This window comes from Melanerpes formicivorus, unplaced genomic scaffold (genome assembly GCF_026170545.1).
Source record: "Melanerpes formicivorus ecotype bairdi unplaced genomic scaffold, bMelFor1.0.p_v2 SCAF_17, whole genome shotgun sequence".
Taxonomy (NCBI): domain Eukaryota; kingdom Metazoa; phylum Chordata; class Aves; order Piciformes; family Picidae; genus Melanerpes; species Melanerpes formicivorus.
In genome coordinates, this window is record NW_027142369.1 from 15219161 (window position 1) to 15247156 (window position 27996).

Sequence of the window (27996 nt, forward strand, 5' to 3'; positions counted from 1 at the left end):
AGTACTGATGAGGTCACTGGTGTTGCTCAGCTGTCAGCAGCAGCACATTTCCACAAGCACCACCATGATACATACTGAGAACAAGATGAGTTTTAGCAAACTTTTTCTTTACTAAAGTCTCTTGTTATAAATTACACAAATAACTTTATAAACAAATCCCCCCCCCAGCTTGCATTTTTGTTTAAAGTAATAACTTTATATCATACAAATAAAGAAATTTCAAGTATGAAAAGTGCATTATTGCAATAATACCTCTTTGCAAGTCCAAAAAATCTTGGTTTAGAATAAAACTGTAAAGTGTAAAAAAGGAGTAAAACAATCAGTGCCATCTAGTCATTCAAGAAGTCCAACATCTTAAAAATGATGCTTAGTGTGTTGCAGAGGCAGATTTACATCTGAAAGCAACATGTAATTGAAAAGAAGCTCTGTGTGTGTGAGAGAGAGAGTTCATCATTTTGCTTTAATTTTGTTTGTTTGGTTTTTTCCCTATTTTTCTTCACCTTTCTTGGCAGGAATTTGCAGTACCACTAATGCTTGTCCTCAGGTATCATCCATTCTGTGCTGCTGCCACTTGCATGGTTCCAAGCTCTTCATCCTCCTCATGCATTCGCTTCAAGCTTCCTGCAAGAGAAAGGAGGATTCAGATGAACAAGGTCAGCTGTGAGCAGGGCTACAGGGCAGTTGTTATTATCTCCTTGCAAGAAGAGTCAGTAACAAGACTCTACCCTCTGAAGACATTCAGGTTTTGGACAGCCAGTTGGTGGCAGCACTTTTCTTCCCTCAGTTCTCCACATGGAAAAGCAGTTCCCTACAATCCACCATTTTTTGCACTTCCCTTCTGCATCTCCTCCCAAACTCCATTTTCACTGACCTTTAGCTGGAGTTGCTACTGGCCCACATCTAGGTGATCAAGGTAACATCTTTTATGTGCCCTGATCTCCGGTTACCTGTTTAAAGATGCAGCAAAACTTTTTTTCCTAGGCAACCACCTTAATTTTAAGGGCAGCAGCAATGTCATGAACATTGGCTGCTTTCACCCAGCTCTTCTTGATGCCTCTGGGGAATTTGTGGGTTTTGAAGGACAGGGAGAAGGGGCAGGGTGAAGGACACCACAGGGAAGTTTAGCCAGAGAACAGAATACTTAGGTACTGCACACTGGAGTTTGAACACCATTTGCAGCCATCTCCTTCTCGGAAGTCTGAAAGTCATAGCTAGAGGTTTACTTAGGGAGTGCAAAAGTCCCTCACTACACCCAGTGAGACAGGTGGCATCATACACAACAGGAAAGGCTTCTGACCTGTAGTACCAGGTGGAACCGAAAGGGATCTCTCCAGCTGCAGTGGTGACATCATCTGGATGGTTAATTTTGCTAGATAGATGGCTTCATATTCCTGAAAAAGTTTAATATATATTGCTATTAATTTGGCATGCTGCTGTGTAAGGATCATAGAATCACATCATAGAATGGTTTGGGTTGGGGAACCTTCAAGATCATCTAGTTCCAATCCCCCCTGCCACAGGCAGGGACACCTCCCACTTGAACAGGTTGCTCAAGGCCCCATCCAACCTGTCTTAACATTTCCAGGGTTAAGGCACCCACAACTTCTCTAGACAACCTGTTCCAGTACCTCAGGACAGGAGGAAACAGCCTCAAGTTGAGCCAGAGGAGGTTCAGGTTGGATACCAGGAAAAATTTCTTCACAGAAAGGGTTATCAGGCACTGGAACAGGCTGGCCCTGGAGGTGGTGGAGTCACCATCCCTCAAGGGCACATGTGTGCTTAGGGATGTGGTTTAATGGTAGGAGCTTAGCAGCAGTGTTGGGATTGTGACTTCCAGATGAGCAGCTGGACATGGTCTCAAAGGTCTCTTCCAACCTCAGTAGTTCTATTATGCTACCATCCCTCACGGTGAAGTTGAAGACTAATTCAGATCTCCCTAAGACTGCTCAGAGAGTGCCTTTGAGGAGGGCAGAAATTTTAGAGGAAGAGTAGTTCTTTGTTGCTCTGACATGAAGGAGATGACAGAGCAAAAGAAAACTTAAAGGGTGACAAAAAATGGCATTAAGGAAAAGTAAACTTCCATTTAAATAGCTCTGTGAGAACCTTCAGAGAACTTGTTGCTCACAGAAGGCGACTCAATAGGAACAAACCAATCCTAGAATACTGTGCTTCAGAAATTTGTTACACGGAGATGGCTTTGACCTTGTGTTTTAGTGGCCTGTCACACTTCCAGGGCTACACAGCAACTCCTCACACCAGTTACTTTAGAAATAAACAAACAAACTCAAGAGATACTGAATCATCTTGCTGCCAGCCACCTAAGTAACAGCAGAGACACCGCAAGTCTGTTTCAACACACTGTTCTGATGTTTGCCCACCCAGCAGACTCCTGGACTGTGACAAAGCAACTTCACAGTATCAGTGTTTGCTGTTCTAGACCTGTGAAATCCATCACCTAGGAATGCAAGCGTCAAGAAGCATCACTGGTGTGTGACACAGTTATGCTGCAGTGTCCTTATCCCCAGCTAGCCTGTTTCAGAGCCTCTTGATCACTGCACAAACCAGGGGTTTTATTTCTCCTCCATTCCTGGCTTTGTTTGGTCTAACACCTAAGGAACCAGGATACGCACTCATCTCCCTCCCAAGCTCCATTATAGCTCCTGACATTAACTTGAACCACATTCTTACAGTAAATGTTAAGCCTAAGTAGAAACAGCTGTTTTGCAGGAAGATGAATCATCAAATAGCTTTTGAGTTATGACCAGTAACAAAAGAAGTCACCTGAAGTTGATGGACAAAACCAGCATTAGGATTAATACAGAATCTTCTTTCTTGAACATAAGTAAACGCATCCCTTAGAAAGAGAAGGAGAAAATACTTTTGTGGGAAACAGGTTATGACAAAAGACTCTGTGGCTTCTCCTCCTATCAGTTCTTAGGAAATATATAGCCTCCAAGTTCTCCTCTAAACTGGTTTGTGTAATGAATTGTTTGAGCAAAATAAGGAGAAGTTGTAAAACATTTGCCCACCCCCAGCTCCACTCCTCAGCTTGCTGGCCTGTTCTCAGGTACTTAAAACCAGCCTCTCAGGGCTACAGCACAGCATCAATCTGAGTAGGCTGGGATCCTGCTCCCATGAGCAGAAGGTAGCTACTTCTCCCTAAAGGAAGGATGTAAATAAAGCTGGAGGGAAGTGAGATGGGACAATCTACCCTATGTTAAAGTCTTCACTTAATCTCAGCAGGTAAGAGCTGGCTTCTAAGGGTCAATACATGTTTATGTTCTCTCCAAACTGATTCTTCAATTACAACACTTGAAGGAAAAGATGAATACCTACAGAGGCATCAGACTTCTGGCTGTACTGAAATACTCTCTCAGACAAACGGTTAACTACTGCTAACTACTACTGTTAGTCAGGTAGCAAGAGCTCCTGTTTGGTAGTTAGGCAGTAAGAACTGTTCTTACCTGTACTTCACCCCAAATGTTTCCATTATATATGCAATAACTAAGGCAGCACTGAAAGGAAACAAATAAATTAATAAAAATGCCTTTTCATTGGCTTAAAATAATAATAAAATAAACCAATAAGTAGCATGGATAATTTCCTACCTTCTAGAAATCCCTGCATTTCCATGGACAAGAACTTTTCCTGAGAAGGCAAAAAAGCCACAACCACACTTGGACAGATTGAAGAATATTCTTTAAAATCTATTTTTTTCCCCATATATGAAGAACTACACAGCAGCAAGGTATATCTTAAGAATAGTGTCTTACCACATTCTAGATTACTACCTACTGCTCTGTCCACTGCTGCCCTGGGATACATGGATTCCTGCTCCTCTGAGGATTTGAGTAGCAGAATCTACATTTTTAGGACTACAACACAGGTTTAAGGCCCTACACAAAAGGGGGACAAAAATCACTGCTACAGAGAACACAGCTGTGTTACAAGTGAAAAATACTCTAGAGCTGCAAAAAGATTTGCTTTCCAGCCAGAGGCAGAAGGAAAGAAGAACACTTTGCTCTGAACTTGTCTAATTCAAGTAAACTCCAAGAAACCCCCAAACTCAAGAAAGCCTCATACTCAAGAGCCTCTACCACTAAGCTAGTTTTAAAGCTTTAACAACAACGTAGCAGTAAATAAAGGGGAAAAGTTACTAGGGTTTTACCTCCACTTTGTAAACTTCCATCAATAAATTCTTTAGTCTAAAAAGAAAAGAAAAAAAAAAACCACCACAATGAAATGACAAGGCTCAAAGTTTCAGATTATTTTAGATGTTACATTCTATAGTTTGGTAGAATTTTGCTATCAGTCTTCATACCCGGAGACAACGACACATCCTTCGTACAGACTTAGGCATCACTTCAACTGGACATTTCTATTTCTTCTAGGCATTTAACTCCCCATCAAATTGTCAGTGAAAAACTCTTGCAAAGCCAGAAACAAAAATGCATAGAAGTCTAATGAGTGTCCCCTCTACAACTGTTCCATCACTATAATCACAGAATGGTTTGGGCTGGAAGGAACCTCAAAGATCATCCAGTGCCAACTCCTTGCCATGGGCAGGGACACCCCTGACTTTACTTTCTGGTCTGAGAACGTCTACAAACAAACAAACTCTGGAGCTGTCCTTATGAGGAAGCAAGTGAACATCCCCTGACCAAAAGCATTTATACTTCAGAACATATGTTTAAAAAAGGCTGCAAGCTACCAGCTGATTTGTCCCCCTTGCTCTGCCAAAGCATGAGCACCTCTGCCACTGACAGGCAAGCCCAAAGATCTTTTTGGTGGGGTTTGGCATGGATTTGGGTTTCTCCATGCTGGTTGGTTTGGTTTTGAGGAGGAAAAACCCTTTTTCACTCTTGCAAACTAACATAAAATAAAGATACAAACTCGTAGCTCAAAACTAGGGGTTTAATCTATTTCAAAGGTCAGTATGTAACAGGCACTGTTTAATTTGAAGTTACTTTTTAATTCCTCTACACCAAAGGTTTGGAGATGCTGTGAAACTTACTTACAACAACTGGTTACTATTTACTGTTGAATTTGTTTGATACATAGTGAACAGATACCAGAGATGTAAATACTCTTGAGCTCAAAAAACAAGTTTCCTCGGGGGCAAGTTCTCCAGCGCTCCTCCACAACCCAATTTCTTTGGTCTGAGACCAGTCCTGTCTAATTTCCTTTTTGTTTTTCCTCCTTTTTGGTGAGACTATAAGAATATATAGCTCTTACAATTCTGCCTCAATTTCTATACCTGTAAAAAGAGGTTAATTACACTTAAAGTAGCATTAATAAGGTCACTTAAGAGTTCACAGTCCTTCCAGGTGCCTCAGGGTGGACATCCTAAGTTCAGAAAACTCCTGCTGTCACCTCCACTCCCAATCCATTCACGGCAACACAGAGACACTTACCATAGGGAAAAACCGTATTATGTTCTCAACTGGATTATCTGCTATGTCCAAGACTAAATACCTGCAACAAAACCAGCTCTTGTCAGTAGACAATAACACCAAGTTGCTGCCAGCAGTACAGGTACAGCTGACTCAATCCCACTACAACACCCAAACCTATAGATGGAAGCCAGCATGGCTTTGCTTTCTGGCCTAAGAACCTCTCCAATCAAGCAAGCTTCAGAGCTGTCCTTAGGAGGAAGCAAATAAATAACCTTCTCCAACATCCCCTGATCAAAACACCTCTCAGAGATGAAGGAATCCACAGGTACTACAGTATCATAGAATAGTTTGGCTTGGAAGGGACCTTAAAAATCGTCTAGTTCAAATCCCCCCTGCTGTGGGCAGGGACACCTTCCACTAGACCAGATTGCTCAAGGCCCCATCCAACCTGGCTTTGAACACCTCCAGGCTTGGAGTCTCCACAGTTTCTCTCTGGGCAATCTGTTCCAGTGGCTCACCACTCTCATGGGGAACAATAGCTTTAAATCTAAATCCTGTCTAATCTAAATTCAGTTTGAAGCCATTATCCCTCATCCTGTCACTACATTACTTTGTAGAAAAGTACTCCCCAGGTCTTCTGTAGCCTCCCCTTCAAATACTGGAAGGCTGTTCTAAGGTCTTCCTGCAGCACTCCCTTCTCCAGGCTGAACAGCTCCAGCTCTCTCAGGCTGGCCCCACAGCAGAGGACTTCCAGACCTCCCATCATTGCTGGGGCCTTCTCTGGCTCTGCTCCAACAGGCCTATGTCTCTCCTGTGCTGAGTACTCCAGTGCTGGCCCCAGAACTGCAGGTGGGGTCTCAGCAGAGGGGCGGAACCCCCTTCCTCCACCTGCTGCCCACACTGCTGGGGATCAGCCCAGGACAGGGTAGGCTCTGGGCTGTGAGTACATGGTGCCAGCTCATGTTCAGCTTTTCACCCACCAGTACCCCCAAGTTCTTCTCCTCAGGACTGCCCTCCATCCATTCTCCACCCAGCCTGTATTTGTGCTTGAGATTGCCCCAAACCAGGTACATGAGCTTGCACTTGGCTTTATTGAACTTCATGGTTACCCTGGGCCCACCTCAAGCCTGTCCAGGTAACTCTGGATGACATCCACACGCTACAGGTTCCTCAGCTTTATTTGAAGGTGGCATACTACATACTCATCTGCTCCCATCAAGTGTATAAATACAGAGCAGTGTTCTTTCCTGGGACTCTGTGGAGCTTTTTCAGAGGTATATTGATGAAGCCACCTCAAATGTTTTATTAGCAGGACATACTGTCCTCGGAGTAACTTCATGGGTAATTCTCATTTGCAGACTTGCCTAAATCTGGGGTTCAGCAGGATGAATAAACTTCATGCTTTGGATTTAAGTCTTTCTGCACCTCAGCACATTGTTCAAATAGCTTTGACAACACGAAAACGTTTAGAAAGGAGACAGATCTGGATCATTTCTCACCTAAATAACTGCTGGAAGTTTGGTTTAATAAAATTTGCTTCAATGTTTTGCCGTATGCATATGACATGGGTTATTCCATGTTTCTGAAGGGTAGGTAGCTGTGGAAAAACAAGAACACACACAAGACATTTTGATTAGAATAGAATAAACCAGGTTGGAAGAGACCTTTGAGATCATCGCGTCCAACCTGTCACCCAACACCACCTAATCAACTAACCCATGGCACCAGGTACCCCATCAAGTCTCCTCCTGAATACCTCCAATGATGGCGACTCCACCACCTCCCTGGGCAGCCCATTCCAATGGGCAATCACTCTCTCTGTGAAGAATTTCTTCCTAACATCCAGTCTGAACCTCCCCTAGTGCAGCTTGACACTGTGTCCTCTTGTTCTGGTACTGATTGCCTGGGAGAAGAGACCAGCCCCTGCTTGTCTACAACCTCCCTTCAGGTAGTTGTAGAGAGCAAGAAGGTCTCCCCTGAGCCTCCTCTTCTCCAGGCTAAGCAACCCCAGCTCCCTCAGCCTCTCCTCATAGGGCTTGTGCTCCAAACCCCTCCCCAGCTTTGTTGCCCTTCTCTGGACATGTTCCAATAAGCCAACATCTTTCCTAAACTGAGGGGCCCAGAAGTGGACACAGGACTCAAGGTGTGGCCTAACCAGTGCAGTGTACAGGGGCAGAATGACCTCCCTGCTCCTGCTGGCCACACTGTTCCTGATACAGGCCAGGATGCCATTTGCCCTCTTGGCCACCTGGGCACACTGCAGGCTCATGTTCAGCCTACAATTAACCAGCACACCCAAGGTCCCTCTCCGCCTGGCTGCTCTCCAGCCACTCTGACCCCAGCCTATAGCACTGCATGGGGTTGCTGTGGCCAATGTGCAGAACCCAGCACTTGGATGTGTTAAATCTCTGCTTAAATCTTGCTTTAAAAAATAATAATTATTAAATCTTGCTTAAAATCTTACTGACCCTTGGTTTGTGTAAATAAAAGTCTGCTAGACGGTAATAAAAAGAAAAGCTATGCTTAAATACACACTATGGCTGTATCATGTCCGCAAGGAAAATCAGAGCTCCTTTTCTAATATTCAAAGAACAGTATGAACAATTTTGTCTTTGGAGCAAACAAAGCACAGTCATTAGGAGCTGCAAGAAAAAACAAAACAACACCAAACCAAAACCATTCCTAGCAATAACAGAGCAGGCAAAAAAGGCAGCATTGAGTTAACTAATTTATCTCTGCCCACCTTTCACTTTGCCTCCAACTGCAATTCCCTACATGATGCAGTAATTCTCAGCTAGCATCAAATTCTTGCTGGAATCAAACTCTTGAAAGTAAAATCATCTAATCTGAGGTAATTCAGAGATAGAGGCTTTGACTTAAGTGTTTGACTTTAGTGCAGAGGCAATTTACCCTATTTTACTGCATACCTGTGAGTTCTCAGCTCTGATTCACATTGCAACGCTTTCATAGAATGGTAGAGGTTGGAAGGGACTTCGTATGATCAAGTCCAACCCCCCTGCCAAAGTAGGATCATCTAGTGTGGGTCACACAGGAACACATCCAGATGGGTTTGGAATATCTCCAGAGGAGACTCCACAACCTTTCTGGGCAGCCTGCTCCAGCGCTCTGTCACCCTCACAGTAAAGAAGTTTCTCCTCATGCTGAGGTGGAGCTTCCTGTCTATATCCATTGCCCCTTCTCCTATCACAGGATACCACTAAAACAAGGCTGGCACCTTCTTGACACCCACCCTTCACATACTTATAAGCAATAATAAGATCTCCTCTCAGTCTTCTCCAGACTAAACAGCCCCAGGTGTCTCACCCTTTCCTCATCAGACAGATGTTGCAGTCCCTTCATCACCCTTGTAGTCTCTGTTGGACACTTCCTAGTATATCCCTGGTCTCTCTTGAACTGGGGAGCGTGAAACTGGACACAATACTCCAGACATGGTCTCATGAAGGCAGAGCAGAGGGGGAGGAAAACCTCCCTTGACTTGCTGGCCAAACTCTTCTTAATGCACTCCAGATCATTGGACTTCTTGGCCACAAGAGCACAGTGCTGTCCCATAGATAACATACTGTCCAGCAGGACTCCATGGGGCTTCTCCATGGAGCTGCTTTCCAACAGGTCAACTCCTAATCTGTACTGGTGCAGTACTCTACACTTACTATTGGTGAACCTCCTTAGGTTCCCCTTAGCCCAGCTCTCCGGTTTGTCCAGACCTTGCTGAATGGTTGCACAGCCTTCTAGCCTATCAGCCAATCTTCCCAGCAAACTTGCTGAGGGAACCCTCTGTCCCCTCATCCAGATTGTTGAAGAAGATATTGAATAAGACTGGACCCAGCACTGACCCCTGAGGAACACCACTTTAGCAAGGGAAATGAAGTGCTTGATCAGTAAGAAAAACTCTATCTGAACTTCACTATAAGACTCAATTTTAATACAAAAAAGCTCCCAGTTTTTGCAACTGGTATGGAAGTCACTGCAAACTTGCCTTTTTCTCTGGTTTGCAAGAAGGAGGTAAAAGCTGACTAGCTGAACTGAGAAAGTACATGTGTCAGTACAAATGCATGCAGCACTTCAAGCCACATGAAAAAAAGTTAACCGAGGTTCTTTTATTTCACTATTCTCCTGGAGCAGCCCTTTAGGTCACAAGATTGTTGTGGAAAACAAAGTGTTTCAAGTGCAACTGCCCCAGGACGCGCCTGAGGGGGTAGTTAGGATCATAGAATTGTTTTGGTTGGAAAAGACCTTTAAGATCATCAAGTCCAACCACTAATCCAGCATTGCCAGGTCACCACTAAACCATGTCCCTCAGCACCACATTTACATGACTTTGAAATCCCTCCAACGACAGGGACTCTACCATTTCCCTGGGCAGCCTGTTCCAAGGCTTGACAACCCTTTCAGGGAAGAAATTGTTCCTCATTTCCAACATAAACCTCCCCTGGTGCAACCTGAGGCTATTTCCTCTTGTGTCACTTCTTCTTTGGGAGAAGAAACCGGCCCCTCCTGGCTCCACTCTGGAAAGGGGAGGCATTAACACCAGCCCAAATCAGATAATGCTGTAGGCTAAAAGCCCACTCCATAAACGCAGCATGTATGGCTTCTCTGGCATCTTTTGTGTTCCAGTTCAGGATTGCCAGCAGATTTGCACCTATAAAGCTAATGTTTGAATGCATCTTCAGTAACAAATGATAACAGCACAGCAAAGTTTCCTCGTGTTATTCTACAAATCCTACCTTGCTTTTCATAGCTGAAGAATATGGGCCTAAAAATAACCCAGGTAAAATTTCCTAGGAGGCAAAAGAAGAGACATTTAATACCAAGTCAAAATTACCCAAGAGAATACATCCCCCTCTCAGCTCAGACCACGGCCACGGGAACAAGTCATTCACGTGGCAGGGAGAGAGATGTTATCAAGTGTCATTTCTAACAGGACAAGGGGAAAGTAAATCAGTTTGGCAAACTAAAAGAAACATGATCTTTGTGCAGGAGATCTGGCCTTGGAACAGGAATCATGTCCTTTATTTGGATCAAGTTCCAGTTTGATCACTGCACCTTACCCAGACCACACAAAGGGACGTTAACTTTGTGCATAACTGTGTCATAATTAATTCTAAAATCACTCTCATGAAAACAGATATATATGTATGGCAACTCTTCTAGTCCTAGCAGCAGGAAAAAAAAACGATTTTTAGCCATTTTTCTCCCCACCAACAGAGACATGCGAGTCTGCTGATCTTATCTAAAGACTCAGTGGCATTGTGGTAGGAAAATGTCATTGTCCATCCTGCTGAAGAGCACTTACTTCCAACCAAATTCAAGTGAAAAAGCAAAGCTCCAATACATTTCTAACAATGACCTCCTAAAAACAAAGACAGAAATGCAACATGGTGGGGATTCTGAAGGACAAAAATCACTTTTTTCTTTTTACTTGCACAGCAGAGCTCCAAGTATATCTTCACTCCTCACACATCCCTCCCATGGTGCTGCCTAACACTTTACCCCTAAAGACTTATTTTGATCCCAGGCCTTTTTTAGACACTTTAACTGAACACACTACTGGGTTTGACTCAAATGATACATTAAATTGTGTCATACCTGCATCTCTCTCCTCATGGGATAGGTCCAATCCTTAAAAACAAAACAAAACTCACAATTATCAATAGGCACAAAAGGGGGGGGGGGGGGGGGGGGAAGGAACAAAACCAACACAGAACACATTCAGGCAGAGGTTTGCACGTGTATGGTATATAAAACAATCAAAACCTCTATTCTGCAGGTTGTACAAGCTACCTGCTGTGCAACAGCACAGTGGTTATGTTCACTGCTGACTCCCCACATGGAAACCAGTAACACTCAAGTGCAAGTAACACCATTTTGAAAGCCAATGTGAAGTAACTTCTACATCAGAGGTGAAGCCTGCATGTTGTACATCCACACCTTAGCTTCCTGCTTAGAATAAGCAGGGAGGGGGGGAAAAAAAGAAAAAGGAGAAAAGAACATTAGGACATTCTGTACCAGCCCCTGAAGCAAAAAGAATTCCTTTGCCTGGCACATTCCTACAGCCACTGAAAAAACAGAAGATAATAAGTATAGTAGGTAACTCCCTTAAAATCCACACTGCCCCAGCTAACATATTCCAAACAACTTTCTTCTGAATATTCAGGATTTATCTTTAACAATCTTCAGAAGTTATGTTCTCCATGAACTCAGCAAGCTGTTAATGTGAACCTCCACCAGTCAGTTAAGACAGGAAGCATGGGAAATGCACACACTGGTGTTCAGCCACAAATGACACAACACTCCCCATCAGTTAATCCATACATCACACTCTTCCAGAGATCTCAGATCCTCAAGTTTGTGAAAGCCCTCCACTCAGGAACCATCACATTCCCACCTACTCACTATCACAGAATGGTTTGGGTTGGAGGGGACCTTAAAGACCATCTCATTCCAACCTCCCTGCACTGACCAGGGACACCTTTCACTAGACCAGGTTGCTCAAGGCCTCATCCAAACCGGTCTTGAACACCTCCAGGGAGGGGGCATCCACAACCTCCCTGGGCAACCTGTTCCAGTGTCTCACCACCCTCACTCTAAAGAATTTCTTCCTAATATCTAGTCTAAATCTGCCCTTTTCCAGCTTAAATCCATTCCCCCTTGTCCTATCACCACAAGCCCCCAGTTTTCTTGTAGGCCCTCTTCAGGTACTCGTAGGCCACTATAAGGTCTCCCTGGAACCTTCTTTTCTCCATGCTGAACGGCCCCAACTCCAGCAGTCTATCCCTCTATCTATCAGAACTGCCCAGAGCAAGAGCTAGTATCAACATTTTCGTCCTTCAGCCCATTTAAGAGAGCTGCCAAAGCTGAAGAGCAAAATGCTCAGGCAAGCTCTATTCTTGTCTGTCTTTCTCTACAACTCCCACTGTCCTCTATTAACAGGCTCTTACTCATTCTTTGACCCAGGCACACGAAGGAGTTGTATCTGAGATCACAGTTACCAGCTGGAGAGAAAATAAAAAGGAAATAGGCAAACACACCAAAGCAAATAGACTGCATCCATTTCTTTATGTAACTTTGCTGGGTGCTCTGCACACACAGGCAGCTAAAAAAAAACCTTTGCCATATGCCATTCTTGTTGGGTTCCAAAAATCCTCTAAACTCTGAGAAAATTACAACTCTAAATATTCCACCTCTGAAAGGAGATCAGAGTTACAACTAGAAATTGTGGACAGTGGGATTGAGTGCACCCTCAGAACGTTTGTGTATGACGCCAAGCTGCGTGGTCTGCTTGACACACCAGAGGGAAGGGATGCCATCCAGAGGGACCTGGACAGGCTGGAGAGGTGGATTCTACCCACCCTCATGAAGTTCAAGGAAGCCAAGTTCAAGGTCCTGCACCTGGGCTGGGGCAAGTCCAAGCACAAATATAGGCTGGGTGAGGAGAAGGACTTGCGGGTGCCAGTGGATGACAAACTCATCATGAGCCCGCAATGGTCATTTGCAGCCCAGAAAGCCAACCGTGTCCTGGGCTGCATCGAAACTGTGACCAGCAGGACCCAGAGAAGTGAGTCTCCCCCTCTACTCTGCTCTTGTGAGACCCCCACCTGAAGTACTGCATCCAGTTCTGGTGCCCCCAGAACAATAAGGACATGGAACTACTGGAGAGGGTCCACAGGAGGCCACAAAGATGATCAGAGGGCTGAAGCACCTCTCCTGTGGGGACAGGCAGAAAGAGTTGGGTCTGTTCAGCCTGGAGAATGCTCCAGTGAGACCTGGTAGCCTTTCAGTGCTTAAAGAGGCTGATTGGAAAGACGGGGACAGACTTTTACCAGAGCCTGCTGTGACAGGACAAGGGGTGATGGTTTTAAATTAAAAGAGGGATATTCAGACTAGAGAGAAAGACAAAAATTTCGATGCTTAGCATGGTGAGACACTGGAACAGGTTGCCCGGGGAGGTCACGGATGCCCCCTCCCTGGAGGTGTTCAAGGCCAGGTTGGATGAAGCCTTGAGCAACCTGGTCTAGTGGCAGGTGTCCCTGCCCATGGTGAGGGGGCTGGAACTAGATGATCTTGAAGGTCCCTTTTAACTCAAAACAGTCAATAAATCTATGAAAGAGCCAAGACCTTAACCTGCAGAACTATCCAGCTCAGCATCAATTTCCTGTTAACCTCCCTTTTTATTGAGGCACACAAGAGAAATCAAATGCAGTGCTTCCTCAGACACACACACGGTGACTCAGTGATGTTTTGCTGGCTCTTGGAAGCGGAATTAAAAAGGATTTTAGTATCAGTGAAGTTAATCTGGAAACCACTTGAATTGAATCTGGGACAGCATTTCTGAGAAAGCAAACAAATATTAAGCCACTCAAAGCAATTCTTTGAATACTACCTAAAATGGTAGACAAACAGGGAGATAAAATACACAGAAATGGTCTTTGCAAAAGACCCAGAGAGGTAAGATAAGATACTCCTGTGTGTTCCAGCTGTAAGCATAAAATCTCCTGGTAGTAGAAAGTATAAATCCTGTGACAAAAGGATGATATTTACAGAACTTTGTCCAATGAAGTTCAGCCTAAGAGAGGTTTAACATAATCTCATTGTCTCACTGAATGTATGAGAGCATAATCAGAATCACAGAATTGTTTTTCTTGGAAAAGGCCTTTAAGATCATAGAGTCCAACCATTCTCTACTCTGCCGAGTCTGGTGCTAATCCATGCCCCTCAGCACCACATCTCTGTGTCTTTGAAACACCCCCAGGGATGGGGATTCAATCACCTCCCTGCAGAGCCCATTCCAGGGTTTGAGAACCCTTCCAGTGAAGAAGTTTCTTCTAATATCCAAGATAAATCTGAGTGCAACCTGAGACCAAAAAGCACAAAACAATATTGTGAGAAAAAACTCTGAAAGCTACACTCCAAGAGCACGAAAGTGTTTAAGTGTGTTTATTACTCCAAGTGTATACTTGCAGAATTTAAGAGTCTTCATCTGGAGCAAAATGAAAACACAAATTCATCACTGGTGTGATTAAAAGGACTAAATACATCACAACTATTCCTTTCAGGGGGTGGTGGAGCACTGGAACAGGCTGCCCAACGAGGTAGTGGAGTCTCCATCTATGGAGTCACTCAAAACCCCTCTGGAACAGTCCTGTGCAACCTTCTCTAGGTGAACCTGATCTGGCAGGGGAGATGGACAAGACAAACTCCAGAGGTCCCTTCCAAGCCTCACCATTCTGTGATTAGGAGCAGGACATTGTGTCAGTCCCAAGAGCTGTAAACTATGCAAAATAACTAGGTAGGAATTTAACAATGTAGAGTCCAAAGAAGACCAAAACCCAGAAGACAGCAAATGCTACAGATGTTCTAAAAGAGAAGGCGTCAATTCTGGCACCAGACATTACTCACAGAATGCTTTGGTTTGGAAGGGACCTTCAAGGTTGTCTAGTTCAACCCCCCCACCATGGACAGGAACATCTTCCATTAGACCAGGTTGCTCAGGGCCTCATCCAGCCTGGCCTTGAACACCTCCAGGGAAGGGCATTCACAACCTCCCTGGGCAACCTGTTCCAGTGTCTCACCATCCTCTCTACAAAAAATTTTCTTCCTGATCTCCAGTCTAAATCTTCCCTCCACCAGCTTCAGTTCCTTCCCTCTCATCCTATCATTACAAGCCTTTGTAAAAAGTCTCTCCCCAGCTTTCTTGTAGCCCCTTTCAGGTACTGGAAGGCTGCTCTAAGGTCTCCTTGGAGCCGCCTTTTCTCCTGGCTGAACAGCCAACTCTTATAGCCTGTCCCCATAGGTCTTTGTTGTTCGTCAAGAAGGCAGAGGGGCAGATTGCAATGGGATTTAGTCTGCAAAATAAATATCTGAAAGACCATGATCCAGATTAAATGTTTTCTTTAGACCAGTACAGAAACTGCTGGAAGAGTGATTCTGGTGATCTCCTGACAGCCCCTCAAGGCTTTTCAACTAACACCACATGATTGTTTAAGTGTTACACAAAATCATCCAAAACCAATCTAATAAATGTAGACTGAACCCAAGCAAAGGTCTCATTTTGAGGAATTCATTCATCAGCTGTGCTTTAAACACTGTGAAGCACCCACCAGACAAACAACTGAAAGCTTCCCTTTTTACCAGACCAAATACAAGAATTTTGCTAAGAAAACAACTGCAGATGCCAGAGCTGTAAAGAATAGCAGCACTCCTTGCCACTGAGTATTGGATTGATTCTAACTAGTCAGCGGCAACTCAGTGCAAGACACTATCTTCAAAGACTAATGAGACAGGATAAGGGGAAATAGCCTCAGGATGCACCAAAGGAGATTTAGGTTGGAAAATCTGCACTGAAAGGGTTATAAGGCCCTGGAACAGGCTGCCCAGGGAAATGGTTGAATAATCATCCCTGGAGGGATTTAAAAGCCATGTGGATGTGGTGCTGAGGGATGTGGTTTGGTGACTGTTTTGCTGAGGGTGTTCACAGCACGTGTCTGCTGTATTTGGTATTTGCACAAATGAAGCGCAAGGGACTATCTGGAAGTAGCTCAACTGAGATTAGACATCAGGAAGAAATTCTTCCCCATGAGGGTTGTGAGGCATTGGAACTGGTTATCCAGAGAAGCTATGGAGGCTCCAAGCTTGGAAGTGTTCAAAGCCCAGATGGATGGGGCCTTGAGCAAAATGGTCTGGTGGAAGATGATCCAGGCAGGGGGGGTGGAACTAGATAATCTAAGTTCTATTCCAATCCAAACCATTCTGTGATTCTACAAGTCCATCTAAAGCACTTCAACTGCTGCCCCAGAACAGAGGGTTTAGCAAGACAAAAAATGGAATATGGCACATTCAAATCCCTCCCTTCCCCATCTACAGCCAATCTCTAGCTGAGATAAATTGAAGGTAGCAATGAACAGGTGAGAGTTGTCTACATGGCAAAGAACCTCTTGGTAACTAATATCCAAACTACATTGAATCACTCTGCCAATAGTTCTGCCAATATTCTGCCATAGCTACACTTGCTCTTCTCTTGAAGGACAGTTTAATGGCAAGAAACCATGACACCTCACAGTGACATGCAAATGCACATGGACTTTACCCTGTCAGAGCAACCTTGGCAAGGACTTAAAACTGGTCAAAAAAATAATAATATCAATTTTATATTAACAGCCCTGACACTGAGACTTGTCTATGTTCAAAATCTGCACAAAAGCAAAGGCTGTGGTTCTTAAACACAGCATCACAACACATCTGATGCAATTAGTGTGCCTCACCAAAAGTAATGTGGTGAAATGGAAATAAGTGGCAACACTTAAATGATCCCTAACAGACAGTTTAAATCTGAAGACCCACCTAATTTTCACATATAAAAGGTACATCCCAGTTGGTCTTTGCTAAAGCCCAGCTTGGTTGAAAGGCAACCTGCAGTGCTGCACTTTGTGACGGTTAAAGTCCTGCTGCCTAATTAGTAGAGACTGCAAACTGCCTCACATTGAAGGAAGAAGCTCTGAAAGGTGCTGAAAAAACCCACCAGTAAAATAAATCAGAATCAACAGGTTTAAGGAGGAGAATCCAACACCAATAAATATATTTCTAGATTTTAGGTGCTGTCCTTTATCTGCTCAGCATCACCCACCATCTGCAGTGGGTGTCTCTGCTTTCAAGGCCTCAGACCCTTTTGAAAGCTGCACAACACTCCCAGTAACTCCCTGGCTACCTCAGGTTTCTGACATTCTGCAACAGCTCTTTTGCTCTTGATTAATAGCATCACTCACCTCTCTCTACTGATTTTTCATCCTATCAGAGCTCATCACAGCAAGATTTCTGTGTGATTCATTGTTCCTTGCATACCTCAAAAATCTGGGGCTGTCACAATCCTCCTGCCTAAAATTCTTTCCCTGTCTAGTGGAATATTCATAGAAGCTGTAAGACTCAGTCTCTCCTCCAAACCTCACAACCACAAGTTGTGAAACCAAAGCTGAAAACAACTGTGAGGACTATGACAGCCACAAATCCTGCTGACCTGCTTCAACTCCTTCATCTGCTCTGGCCAAGTGATCTCTTGGCTGTACCTTTGTATTGCTCTGTGCAGGAAATTAAAATTACAGCCACAGAGTGTAGGATCAGAACAGTCAGGGCATCATTACCTGCCAACACTATCACCTCTCTGAGCTGGCTACAGCTTGGATTGTGGATGGTTCCTGATCCCTGAGTGATTACCATAACATAAAAGCTTTATGCTTAATTCTGAGGCAGTTTTAAGTTTAATTTACACAATTAAATGAGATGACATCTTATTTTTCAAAGTATTTTAGACTGGAAAGAAGTCCCAGCAGATACAGCCCATAAAAGGGCGGTAGGAAGACTTGCATAAAAATAAACCTTGTGACACCAATCAGCCTGGGCAAAATGGAATCATAAGATTGTTTTGGTTGGGAGAGGCCTCTAAGAGTACCGAGTTTAACTGGAGACCATCACATCTATTAAACCATGTCCCAAACTGCCATGCCTGCACGTTTCTTGCATGCCTCCAGGGACAGTAACTCCACCACCTCCTTGGGCAACCTATTCTAAACAATTGCCAAAGAGAAATCATGAAATACCACAGCAGTAACAGAGCATCCTCACTTGCCATCTTTTAGTAAGCAACCAGATAAATTAAATGAAGCACTGAAGAAATAATCAAGTAAAATATTTGAATATTACTGAGACCTGTCATGTCTTGAAACTCTGCTACGTGAAGGGCCTCAAAATGAGCCACAAACAAGAGTGATATTAAAGGCTGTCTGTAGTTTCAGTCAGGCTTCATGTTCTTGGACAGTTACTCCAGTCAGAAGCTTTTTTGACCTTTTTTTTAACATATATGTATTTTTTATGTATATTTATAGCATTATTTCAGTTGCAAGTGACTGCATCCAGCTAGCGGAGTCAGATATTGTGATTCTGGGCAACCTGCTGTGGGTGACCCTGCTTTAGCAGGTGGGTTGGACTAGATGATCTCCAGAGGTCCTTTCCAGTCCCCACCATGCTGGGATTCTGTGATCTATTATTATTCTGAGGCCAATGATCATTTAGTCCAACTGCCTGACCACTTCAGGGCTAAGCATCTTTGGTTTGTTTTCAAGTAGAAGTTCTAGTGCAGATACATAAGATACTAAAAAATGAAGTTCAGTATTTTTGTTCCCTCAAGATGTGGCCATGCCAGGGACAAGAATAGATCTGTATAAGGAAGTGAAGGAAGGCTTTGACAGCACTACTAACTCAAACCAAAGCAGTGGCTCACTAAAGGGTGACGTTCCACTCCCACCTTTAGTGCTGCTGCTGCTTAATCACTACACTCAGGAAACTATAATGGCCCCAACCGACAGTCTTTTTAGCAAAGCCAGTTGTAAGCTCCCTGCCCCAGGTCACCACAGGTCAGATAAGCATGGGGACAAAACCAGTGACAACACTGGGTGGTTGGCAGGATGGGTAAAGCCCCTTTTTAGCAAAGCCAGCTATTAGATGGGCTCAGACACAGATTCCCAGTTTGGTGAGCCTCAACACTGATAAACATGGGTCGGGAAGCAGCTGAACAGCATGTTCTGTTTGTAGAGTATTGGGACAGTGGGATGTCCTCATCCTTTTGGCCTCTGAAAACACAGAGGAATACAAAAGCAGGAAGTTGGAGAGGAAAAACAAAGCAGGTGGGAACTACAGAGCACACAGAGAAAGGAAGAAGAATTCAACAGGAAAACAAAAGTTGCTTTAGCAAAGAGAAACAAACCATGGAAAAGGATAGACTATAGATAAGAAAAATGTTTCTTATTTGTCCCATTCTGTAACATTGGTCCAAAAGACACCCTAGTAGCTTGTTAAATACCAATTAGCACACAGGATCAGCAGACCTGGCTGATTAAAGCACAATCAAGCAGGGAAGGCAGAATTCCTCAGCTTGTATGAAGCACAGAACCAAGTGACAGGACCAGTACATTTTTTGTACTGGCTTCTTTTTAAATAGAATCACAGAATTGTTTGGTTAGAAGAGACATTTAAGATCACCAAGTCCTACCATTCTAAAACTCTACCAAGGCCCTCATGTTCCTCAGCACCACATCTCTGAGTCTTTTCAACAGCTCCACAGATGAAGATTCAACCACTTCCTTGGGGAACCTGTCTATGTGTTTGAGAAGCCTTTCAGTAAACAATTTTCTTCTCATGTCCAACCTAAACCTAACTTGTGCAACCTCTCATCCTATTCCTTGTTACTTGGGAGAGCAGACCATCCCCCACCTGGCTCCAAATTCCTTTCAGGGATTTGTAGAGTGAAGGTCTCCCCTCAGCCTCCTTTTGTCCAGGCTGAACAACCCTATTTTCTTCTGCCACTCCTCAGGACTTATTCTCCAGACCTCTCACCAGCTTTGATGCCTTTCTCTGGAATCACTCCAGTACCTCAATGTCTTTCTTGTAGTGAGGGATAGACTTGCATAGAAGCTAAGACTCATCTAAATTTCTTCTAGTAGTATTTCTCCCCCACTCACCCCATGGCATTTCTACCCACTACAATAAAAGGCCTTGATTCGCTTTATGATGGATTTGTAGAATGAGCACTGATGAACAAGTTTTACCAGTAAAGAAAAATGGAATTCAGATTATCACTATTATTTACAATGGTAAAAAAGTCATTTTTCACACTCTTATCTGCAACCTAGTGAGCTAGGCTATATAGAGACAGCCAAGTCACTTTACAATGCTCATTCAGATCAATATCACAAAAAATTACAGAATAGTTTGGGTTGCAATGGAAGTTGAAGATCATCTAGTTCCAACCCCCAGTCATGAGCAGATTGCTCTGGACCAGATTGCTCAAGACCCCATCCAACTTGATTTTGAACACTTCCAGGCTTGGAGCCTCCACAACTTCCCTGGGTAACCTGTTCCAGTGCCTCACCACCTCACAGGGAAGAAAAATAGAGCAACTTAAAGGGAAAAAACAAACAAACACCAAAAAAAAAAACCCACCACCAACCACAAAAAAAACCAAACCAAAACCAAACATCCTTTAAGTCATAGAATCATAGAAAGTTAAGAGTTGGGACCTCCAGAAATCATAGAATCTAATCCCCCTGCCAGAGCAGGATCACCTAAGGCAGACCACACGGGAATGCATCCAGGTGGGTTTTGAAAGTCTCCAATAAAGGAGACTGCACAACCTCCTTTGGCAGCCTGCTCCAAGGCTCTGTCACCCTCATGGCAAAGACGTTTCTTCTCATGCTGAAGTGGAACTTCCTGTGTTCCAGTTTATACCTGTTGTTCCTTGTCCTATTACTGGGCACCACCAGAAAGAGACTGGCACCTTCATCTTGACGCCTACCCCTCAGATATTTATAGGCATTGATAAGATCTCCTCTCAGCCTTCTCTTCTCAAGATTGAACAGCCCCAGTTCCCTCAGTCTTTCTTCACAGGAGAGACATTCACATCCTCCAGTCATCGTTGTAGCTCTTTGTTGAACTATCTCCATTAGTTCTCCATCTCTCTTGAACTGGATACAGTATTGCAGGGGTGGTCTCAGCAGGGCAGAGTAGAGGAATGTCAGTGGCTCTCTTGGCCACAGGTCCCTGGTCCTACAAACAGCTCTAGATATGAGCCACCTTCACATCTGTGTGGATTCCTTTGCACTCAACAGGCTGCCCGCAGAGGCAAGGCGCAAGGTAATCAGGGCTGACAGGGCGCGAGTTAATCACGACTGACAACATTGCTCAACTCCAGCTGCCACAGAGCACTGCTTCTGATGTATGCAAAGTCGTCTGCGAGTATCCCACAGAGTTATGATCAAAATCTGTCACCTGATTTACATTTCCCAGCATAACATGGCATTTGTTTTAAATTTCTTCTGCTCTTAATTCTGTGGGCAGGTAAAATAAGTATTATACTCCAGGCTTCCTACTTATTTTAGGATTCCCCCCCCCCCGCAGAGGAGGGAAAGCACTGTGTTTAAGGGGGGTTGCTTGTGTTCCCTATTACAAGTAAGAGTAAAAAACAGTTGAAGAGATGTGTTCCACCTTTAGATGGACTGCACTGTTGCACAGCTAAAAAGGCAGTCAAAAATCCATTAGCATTTCAGACTAAATATAGCTGTCAAGAAATGCAAATTCCTTCCAAAAAATCATGTGCTAAAAAGAGAGCTCAGCTTGTATGCATAACAAAAAGGCAAACGTGACCACTCAGTCAATAAGCTGATAATTCCATTACAAAAACCACGGAGAGTCCTACAAAAAATAAAGCCACCTCTAAACACATCACAATTATTAGTTTGCTCAGCCTGCTTCCAAGCAGATATGCTAATGGTTTAACAAGGAAATTGACTGGTAGCTACTGCTGTGTTCCCATTAGAGGCATTCCAGTGTTAACTCTTTATTCTTGTTGTTCAAAATTTAATAGGAGAATGATTCACATTAAATTCTTTGTATCATTCCAGTCTTTATTTACCATCTTTCCAGAAGTGATAAGATGTCCCAGTTCTTGTCTTGTAATAGGACAAAGGGCAATGGACACAAACTAGAACCCAGGAAGTTCCACCTCAGTATGAGGCAAAAACATCTTTACTGTACGGGTGACAGAGCACTGGAGCAGGCTGCCCAGAGAGGTTGGGGAGCCTCCTTCTCTGGAGACCTTCAAAACCCACTTGGATGCATTCCTGTATGACCTACCCTATGTGATCCTGGGTGTCTGGATTCAGTGATCTGCAGAGGTCCTTTCTAACCGTTATCATTCTATTATTCTAACATGCCAGCATACAACTAACAATCTGATCCCCTTTTAACGAGTCTTTAGCCACACATGAAAGAAACCCCAAACCAACCAACCAGTCAGAACTTCACAGATTTGAGAAAGTCTGAGACTTCATCTTGAAAAATGTACCAATTTTAGAAAAATAAAATTAAATCTAAGCTTAGAAATTATTTCTATGCTGTGCACAATCAGTATTACTCATCAGACTTCAACATATTCACTGTTGCCACCCTTAATAGGCACATGCAGAGTTTACAGACGTTGATGGCATATACCAGAAAAGCTTTAAAAGAATGGTGAGGTACATGTTGAGGCTGGTGAGAGACTGTCCCAGGTTGCCTAGAGCAGTGGTAGATGCCCTGGCCCTGGAAACATTCCAGGTCAGGTTGTTTGAGTCTCTGAGCAACCTGATCTAGTTGATGTCCCTGGTCATTACAGGCAAATTGGACTAGGTGACCTTTAAAGGTCATTTCCAACCCAAACCATCCTGTGATTCCCCAAGTCTTCAAAAATTAGAAGACACTCAGATGACATAAGGACCTGTAAAAAGAGTTCAGCTTTTAACTGCCATGGATTCACCAGTGAAAGTCAGAAGCTGGTTTTCCCCAGACTTCATTAGCTAATCTTGCAGGACTGGACAACTCACCTGAACCACAGCCAGTGCACGAAAGCAGACCAGAGGAAGTAGCACAGGACACCACTGACACATGGTGGTACCAAAGCTCGGCAAGTGTTGGCAAATACCTATCTGTGCTTGACCTACAGCAAACAGGGTTACACCACCTGAATGAACCTTAAGTACACACAAACTGCCAAGGAAAAAACCAAAAGGGACACACATCACTAACTACTTCAAAGAAACAGTTTCTGATCCATCAATTCCAGAGATGGTATCTGATGAGGAATGCAGAGGAGAGCACAACCCTCTCCAACAGGTAAATACCACCAACATTTCTTAATGTGGCATTTCCCAAGCTCCAAAAATGACCAATAGCCAAATAGTTTAAAATTCCAGCAATGTGCAACACTAGGTATGGATTAGGGACATTGCAAACAGTCTACAGGCCAGGACACTGGCCTATTTATCTAGAGTGCATTCCTGCAGCCTGCCTAAGTCAATCCATCCACTGCCTGCTGTCATCCCCTCAACAGACAGCCCTGCCTGCTCTTCGACTTCTTGTGCCAACACCTGAGTGTGAAGCTGTGCAGTTAACCAGATCAGCTCATTTGTTTGGCTTCTTTTCCAATTATTATTAATATTTGAGCTGTCACATGGTTACTTGTGTCAATCAGGAGAAGGGAGTTGGGAGGCTGCAGTTAGACTGCCTTGAAATTACCACAAACGTGCACTTCAGAAAGTAAACCAGGGGTTCCCCAAGTTATCTCTCCTCCCCTTCCTCCTCCCAGTATCTTGAAATCACAGCTACTGAGACAGCATTAAACCAAGCACTACCAGCTTCCTGAAATAATATTACAGAGGACTTCTCTTTAAAGGGCCTCCTCACTGCAATACACAGGAGATGATCTTTAGCTTTCCACGAATAACTACAGCGTGTGGGCAGAATTATTTTAGCTCCTTAATTTGCTTTTCCATAGCATTTCCTTAAGGATTGGTCTGAAGGCCCAAGGCTGAATGAAGTCTCTTGTGTTTTGCTCACGTTAGCTTCACAAGAACTTTGACAGTCTCACACTGGCTTTAAGTTTTCTGTTTCCCCTGAATACTCCTAACTACAGTTCACTTAGATTGAGTCAGACACAAATGTAAGGTGCTGTGGGGGGGAGAAATTACTTGGAGTTCCTAAATCATATTTATTTAATTCCTCCACTAATTGTCTAACAGCATATGAAGTTCTAACATTCCATACATTATACTGCTGAGATGGAGCACACAAAAAGGAAAAAGTAAAGTCCCTTGTGAAGGACATCATCATCATTTCAGTTTTCATCAGCTAAGAGTTGTTAAGACTGGAAGCAACCCCTGCTTTTCAAATAATTTTAACCACACAGTTCATTCTGAACAGCTTAAAAACAAAAAGCATCCAGGTTAACTTAACTAATCCTTTTCAGAACTAACTGTAGATAATGTTTGGTTTCTCCAGAAAGAAAAGATATTGTAAAACAAACAAATTCTAAACGTCAAAATAAATAATTTGTGCTCAGATACAAACTGCTTACAACTTTCTGAAGACAATTGAGACAATCTGTAAACACCTCCCTGGCTTTGAGATGAGGAAGGTATTAAACCTTGACAACAAAAAGGAGACATAGTAACTTCTGTATTTCGGGTAACTCACCACAACAGCATTCAACACCACCACCATTCAAGCAGGAACAAATGCTGATGTTTATGAAACCTACAACAATCTGTAAAGCTCTGACACTATCAACTTCCCACGTGAATGCTGGGACATTTTTCATTAACCAACAGCTCTCAAAGCAGGACACTTTGGGCTGCTTGTTGACACATGAAAACACCCCACCAGTCTCCAGGGTCAGGCCTGAGAAGCTAAGCCAAGTTCAGAAATCAGACACTGAGCTAACCCGACTCCTCTGACACCACACAGGGTGCAGTTTAGTCTTGGCAGATATTGCCACCTGTCTTAGTTTGCAAGCCTTGGCTCTGGAACGCTGTAAAAATGCCTCCCCAATAGACTCACCAATTGTTTCTGGAGTATCTAAAGAGTTAGTAGGCACCAACTGTTAGGAAGGGGACAGGCAGGTACTCACTGCTAGTAGCTCATTCCCTTTCTGCACGGACAAAAAAAAGAGGGCAAGCAGGCAGCCAACAGTAGATGGAGGACTGGTGACCATACAAAGGGAGAGGGAACACGCAGTGAAAGCAAAAGGGCGGCTAACAGGCAGGCCATAACGCACTGAGGCACAGAACAGGGGACACCGGAGACAAGAAGCTAAGGGGAGGGCACTGGCAGAAGGCAAAAGCCAAGGGAGATGAACTGGAGAGGGTTCTGTGAAAGCAAGCAGGGCTGGCTAAAAGCCCTGGAAACAGACGGGGAGAGACGGGAGGCACCCCAAAGGGAGGTGCAGGAGGGCAGGGGGTCTGAGAGGGAGCCATGGAGACGGCAGGGAACAGAGGACAACAGGCAGCACCGGAGGATGTGGTCGGTGGTCCTGGGGAAGTAGCACAGCCCCGGCAGTAGTGCCTGAGAACGGGGGTGTCACCGATACAGGGGGGAGGAGACAGAGCTGCGCTTCGGTGGGGATCCGGGGGGCAGCCAGCGAGGCCTGCGCTGCGGGCTCAGCGGGGTCCCCGCGGCCAGGGGAAGCGGGTTGTGAGGTAAAGGGGACAGAATATACCCCACCCGCGGGGGACAGGGGCCCCCAGCGCGGGTCGGGACAAGGGATGGGGAGGCCGAAGCGCAGGAGCCGGGTCGGCAGCGGTTCTCCTCAGGCGGGCCCGGAGCGGCGGGGCCGAGCGGCGGCCCCCCAGTCGCCCTCCCTGCCTCTCACCTCAGAGTCCTCTTTGGCCTGCGGCAGCGCGGGGAAGGCCGGCTTGGCGAGCTCCATGACCGGGACGTTCTCCGAGCGGGGCAGGACCGGACAGGGCGGCTATTTGGGCAGCGGGCCCGCGGGCTCCGGCTCGGGAGCGGCAGCAACGGCGGCAGCGGCGGCAGGAGGAGGCGGTGGAGGAGGCGGCGGCGACGCGCTCAGCCGCTCGCGCCCGGCCGCCATGCTGCTGTTGCTGCTGCTTGTGCCTCTTCCCTCCTCCTCCTCCTCCCGCCACCGCCTCTCCCCAGCCCTTCCGCCCGCCCCCGGCAGGCTCCGCTCCAGCGGCAGCGGCACCGCCTCCACCCCCGCCCCGCCACCGCTCCTCCCCCAGCGGCCGCCGGAGCGCTCCCGCTGCCCGCGCGCCAGCGGCGCCCCCGCGCTCTGCGCTTCCGTCTCCGCAAGGCCTTCCCCCGGTCCGGGGCTCGGGCGAGCGCCCGCAGCGCCCCGAATTCGTTCATTAGCAGGCGTTAAGTAACTCCTCACAACCCGGATCGGAACTTCAGCAGGCCCTGTAGCACCCACAGGGGGACAAAGATCAAAGTCCAGCATCTCTGCTTCCAAGCACAGGCCCGAGGCACCTCACGCAGACCCCACTGTATTGTGGCCATCAACACATCCAAACGTGTGCTTGTCGCTGTCCCCTCACCCTGCCACTTTCTCATAGCATCATTTAGGTTGCACAAGATCCTTGAGAGCATCAAGTCCACACATTAACCTAACACTACCAAGTCAACCACTAAACCATGTCCCTAAGTGCTGCATCTACACATCTGTCAAATACTTCCCTGCATGGTGACTTCACCACTTCCCTGGACAGCCCTTTTGGTGAAGAAATTTTAATTCATGTCCAGTATAAACCTCCCCTGGTGCAACCTGAGGGTGCTTCCTCTTGTTCTGTTGGTTGTTACTTGGGCAAGAGTCCACCCCCACCTGGCTCCAACCTTCTTTCAGGGAGTTGTAGAGAGCAAGGTCTTTCCAATTTCCTTTTCTCCAGACTAAACAACCCCAAGTTCCCTCAGCTACCCCTCACTGGACTTGTCCTCCCGACCCTTCACCAATTTTGTTGTACTCTTGGACACACTCCAGCATCTCACCATCCTTGTAGCAAAGGGTGCAAAACTGAACCCAGTATTCCAGGTGCAGCAGCACAACCAGTTCCCTAATCCTTGTGGCCATACTATTGCTGATCCAGGCCTGCTGTTGGCCTTCTTTGCTACCTGAGCAAACTGCTGGCTCATCATCATCTAACTGCTTCCATTTTGGCAATGTAGCTGCCATAAAAAGGGGCTGTCTGCCTCAACTTTCCCATGCTTTCCTGGACTTTAAGGTATCTTTTTCCCTAAATTGGATATGGATGCGATGGATGAAGCACTTGGTGGGTTAAGGAATGGGCCTGATGGTCACACAGACTCATTAACAGCTTGATGGCCAAGTGGAGAGCAGTGACAACTAGTGTTCTTCAAGGGTCAGTACTGGCACCAGTGCTGTTTAACACCTTTGTTGGTGACACAAACACTGGGATCAAGCCACCCTCACTGACACCACCAAGCTGAGTGGTGTGGTCCACACTGGATGAAAGGGACACCAGCCAGAGGGACCTGGACAGGCTTGAGAAATAGGCGCATGCAAACCTCTTGAAATTCAACAAGGCAAAGTGCAAGGTCCTGCAGCTGGGTTGATGCAATCCCAAACACAAGTACAGGCTGGGGGATGAAGGGATTGAGAGCAGCCAAAGAGAACAGGAGAGTGTTGGTGAAGGAAAAACTGAACAGCAGCCATCAGTGTGTGCTTGCAGCCCAGAAAGTCAGTCACATCCTGGACTACATCTCCAGCATCATGAGCAGCAGTTGAAGGGAAGGGATTCTGCCCTTCTACTCTGACAAGACCCCCATCTGAAGTGATGGGACCAGCTCTGGAGTCCTCAGCACAGCAGAGACATGAACCTGTTGGAGCAGGGGCAGAGGAGACCACAACGAGGTGAAGACAGGCAGGTAAAACTAGTGGCTTTTCAGTACTTCAAGGGGCCAACAGTAGAGGACGCACTCTATGACTGTAATGATAGGACAAGGGGTAACAGAGTAAACTGAAAGAGGGGAGATTTAGATTGGGTAGTAGGAAGAAATTCTTACCTGTGAGGGTGGTGAGACACTGGAACAGGTTGCCCAGAGGATATGTGAATGCTCCATCCCTGAAGGTGTACAAGACCAGATGGGATGAAACTTTGAGCAACCTGGTCTAGTGGAAGGTGTCCCTGCCCACAGCAAGGGGGTTAGAACCATACGATCCTTGAGTTCCCTCACAACACAAACCATTCTA

The 27996-nt window shown here is 45.3% G+C and overlaps 1 protein-coding gene across 2 annotated transcripts; it reads right to left on the minus strand.

Moving 5' to 3' along the window:
- Window positions 1-86: 86 nt before the first annotated feature.
- Window positions 87-27881, minus strand: STYX (serine/threonine/tyrosine interacting protein). Of its 2 annotated transcripts, none has more exons than XM_068149075.1 (11): window positions 27810-27881; window positions 11004-11036; window positions 10142-10195; window positions 6896-6993; window positions 5415-5475; window positions 4169-4205; window positions 3609-3648; window positions 3465-3515; window positions 2782-2854; window positions 1298-1391; window positions 87-621 (listed from the first exon to the last, which is right to left on the minus strand). In XM_068149075.1, the coding sequence occupies exons 1-11, from the start codon at window positions 27864-27866 to the stop codon at window positions 548-550; spliced, it is 672 nt and encodes a 223-aa protein (XP_068005176.1). In that variant the 5' UTR covers window positions 27867-27881; the 3' UTR covers window positions 87-547. The 2 variants fall into 2 exon arrangements, with proteins under 2 accessions (XP_068005176.1, XP_068005177.1); XM_068149076.1 differs by lacking the exon at window positions 27810-27881 and adding an exon at window positions 25642-25910.
- Between the last annotated feature and the right edge of the window lie 115 nt (window positions 27882-27996).

Coding starts and splice junctions, on each gene's coding strand:
- STYX (XM_068149075.1), bottom strand. CDS start 27,866: ATGGAGCATTCACATATCCTCTGGGCAACCTGTTCCAGTGTCTCACCA. Junction 4,206..5,414: donor TAATACGGTTTTTCCCTATG/GTAAGTGTCTCT, acceptor TTTTCTTTTTAG/ACTAAAGAATTTATTGATGG. Junction 2,855..3,464: donor ACATTTGGGGTGAAGTACAG/GTAAGAACAGTT, acceptor TCTCTTTCTAAG/GGATGCGTTTACTTATGTTC.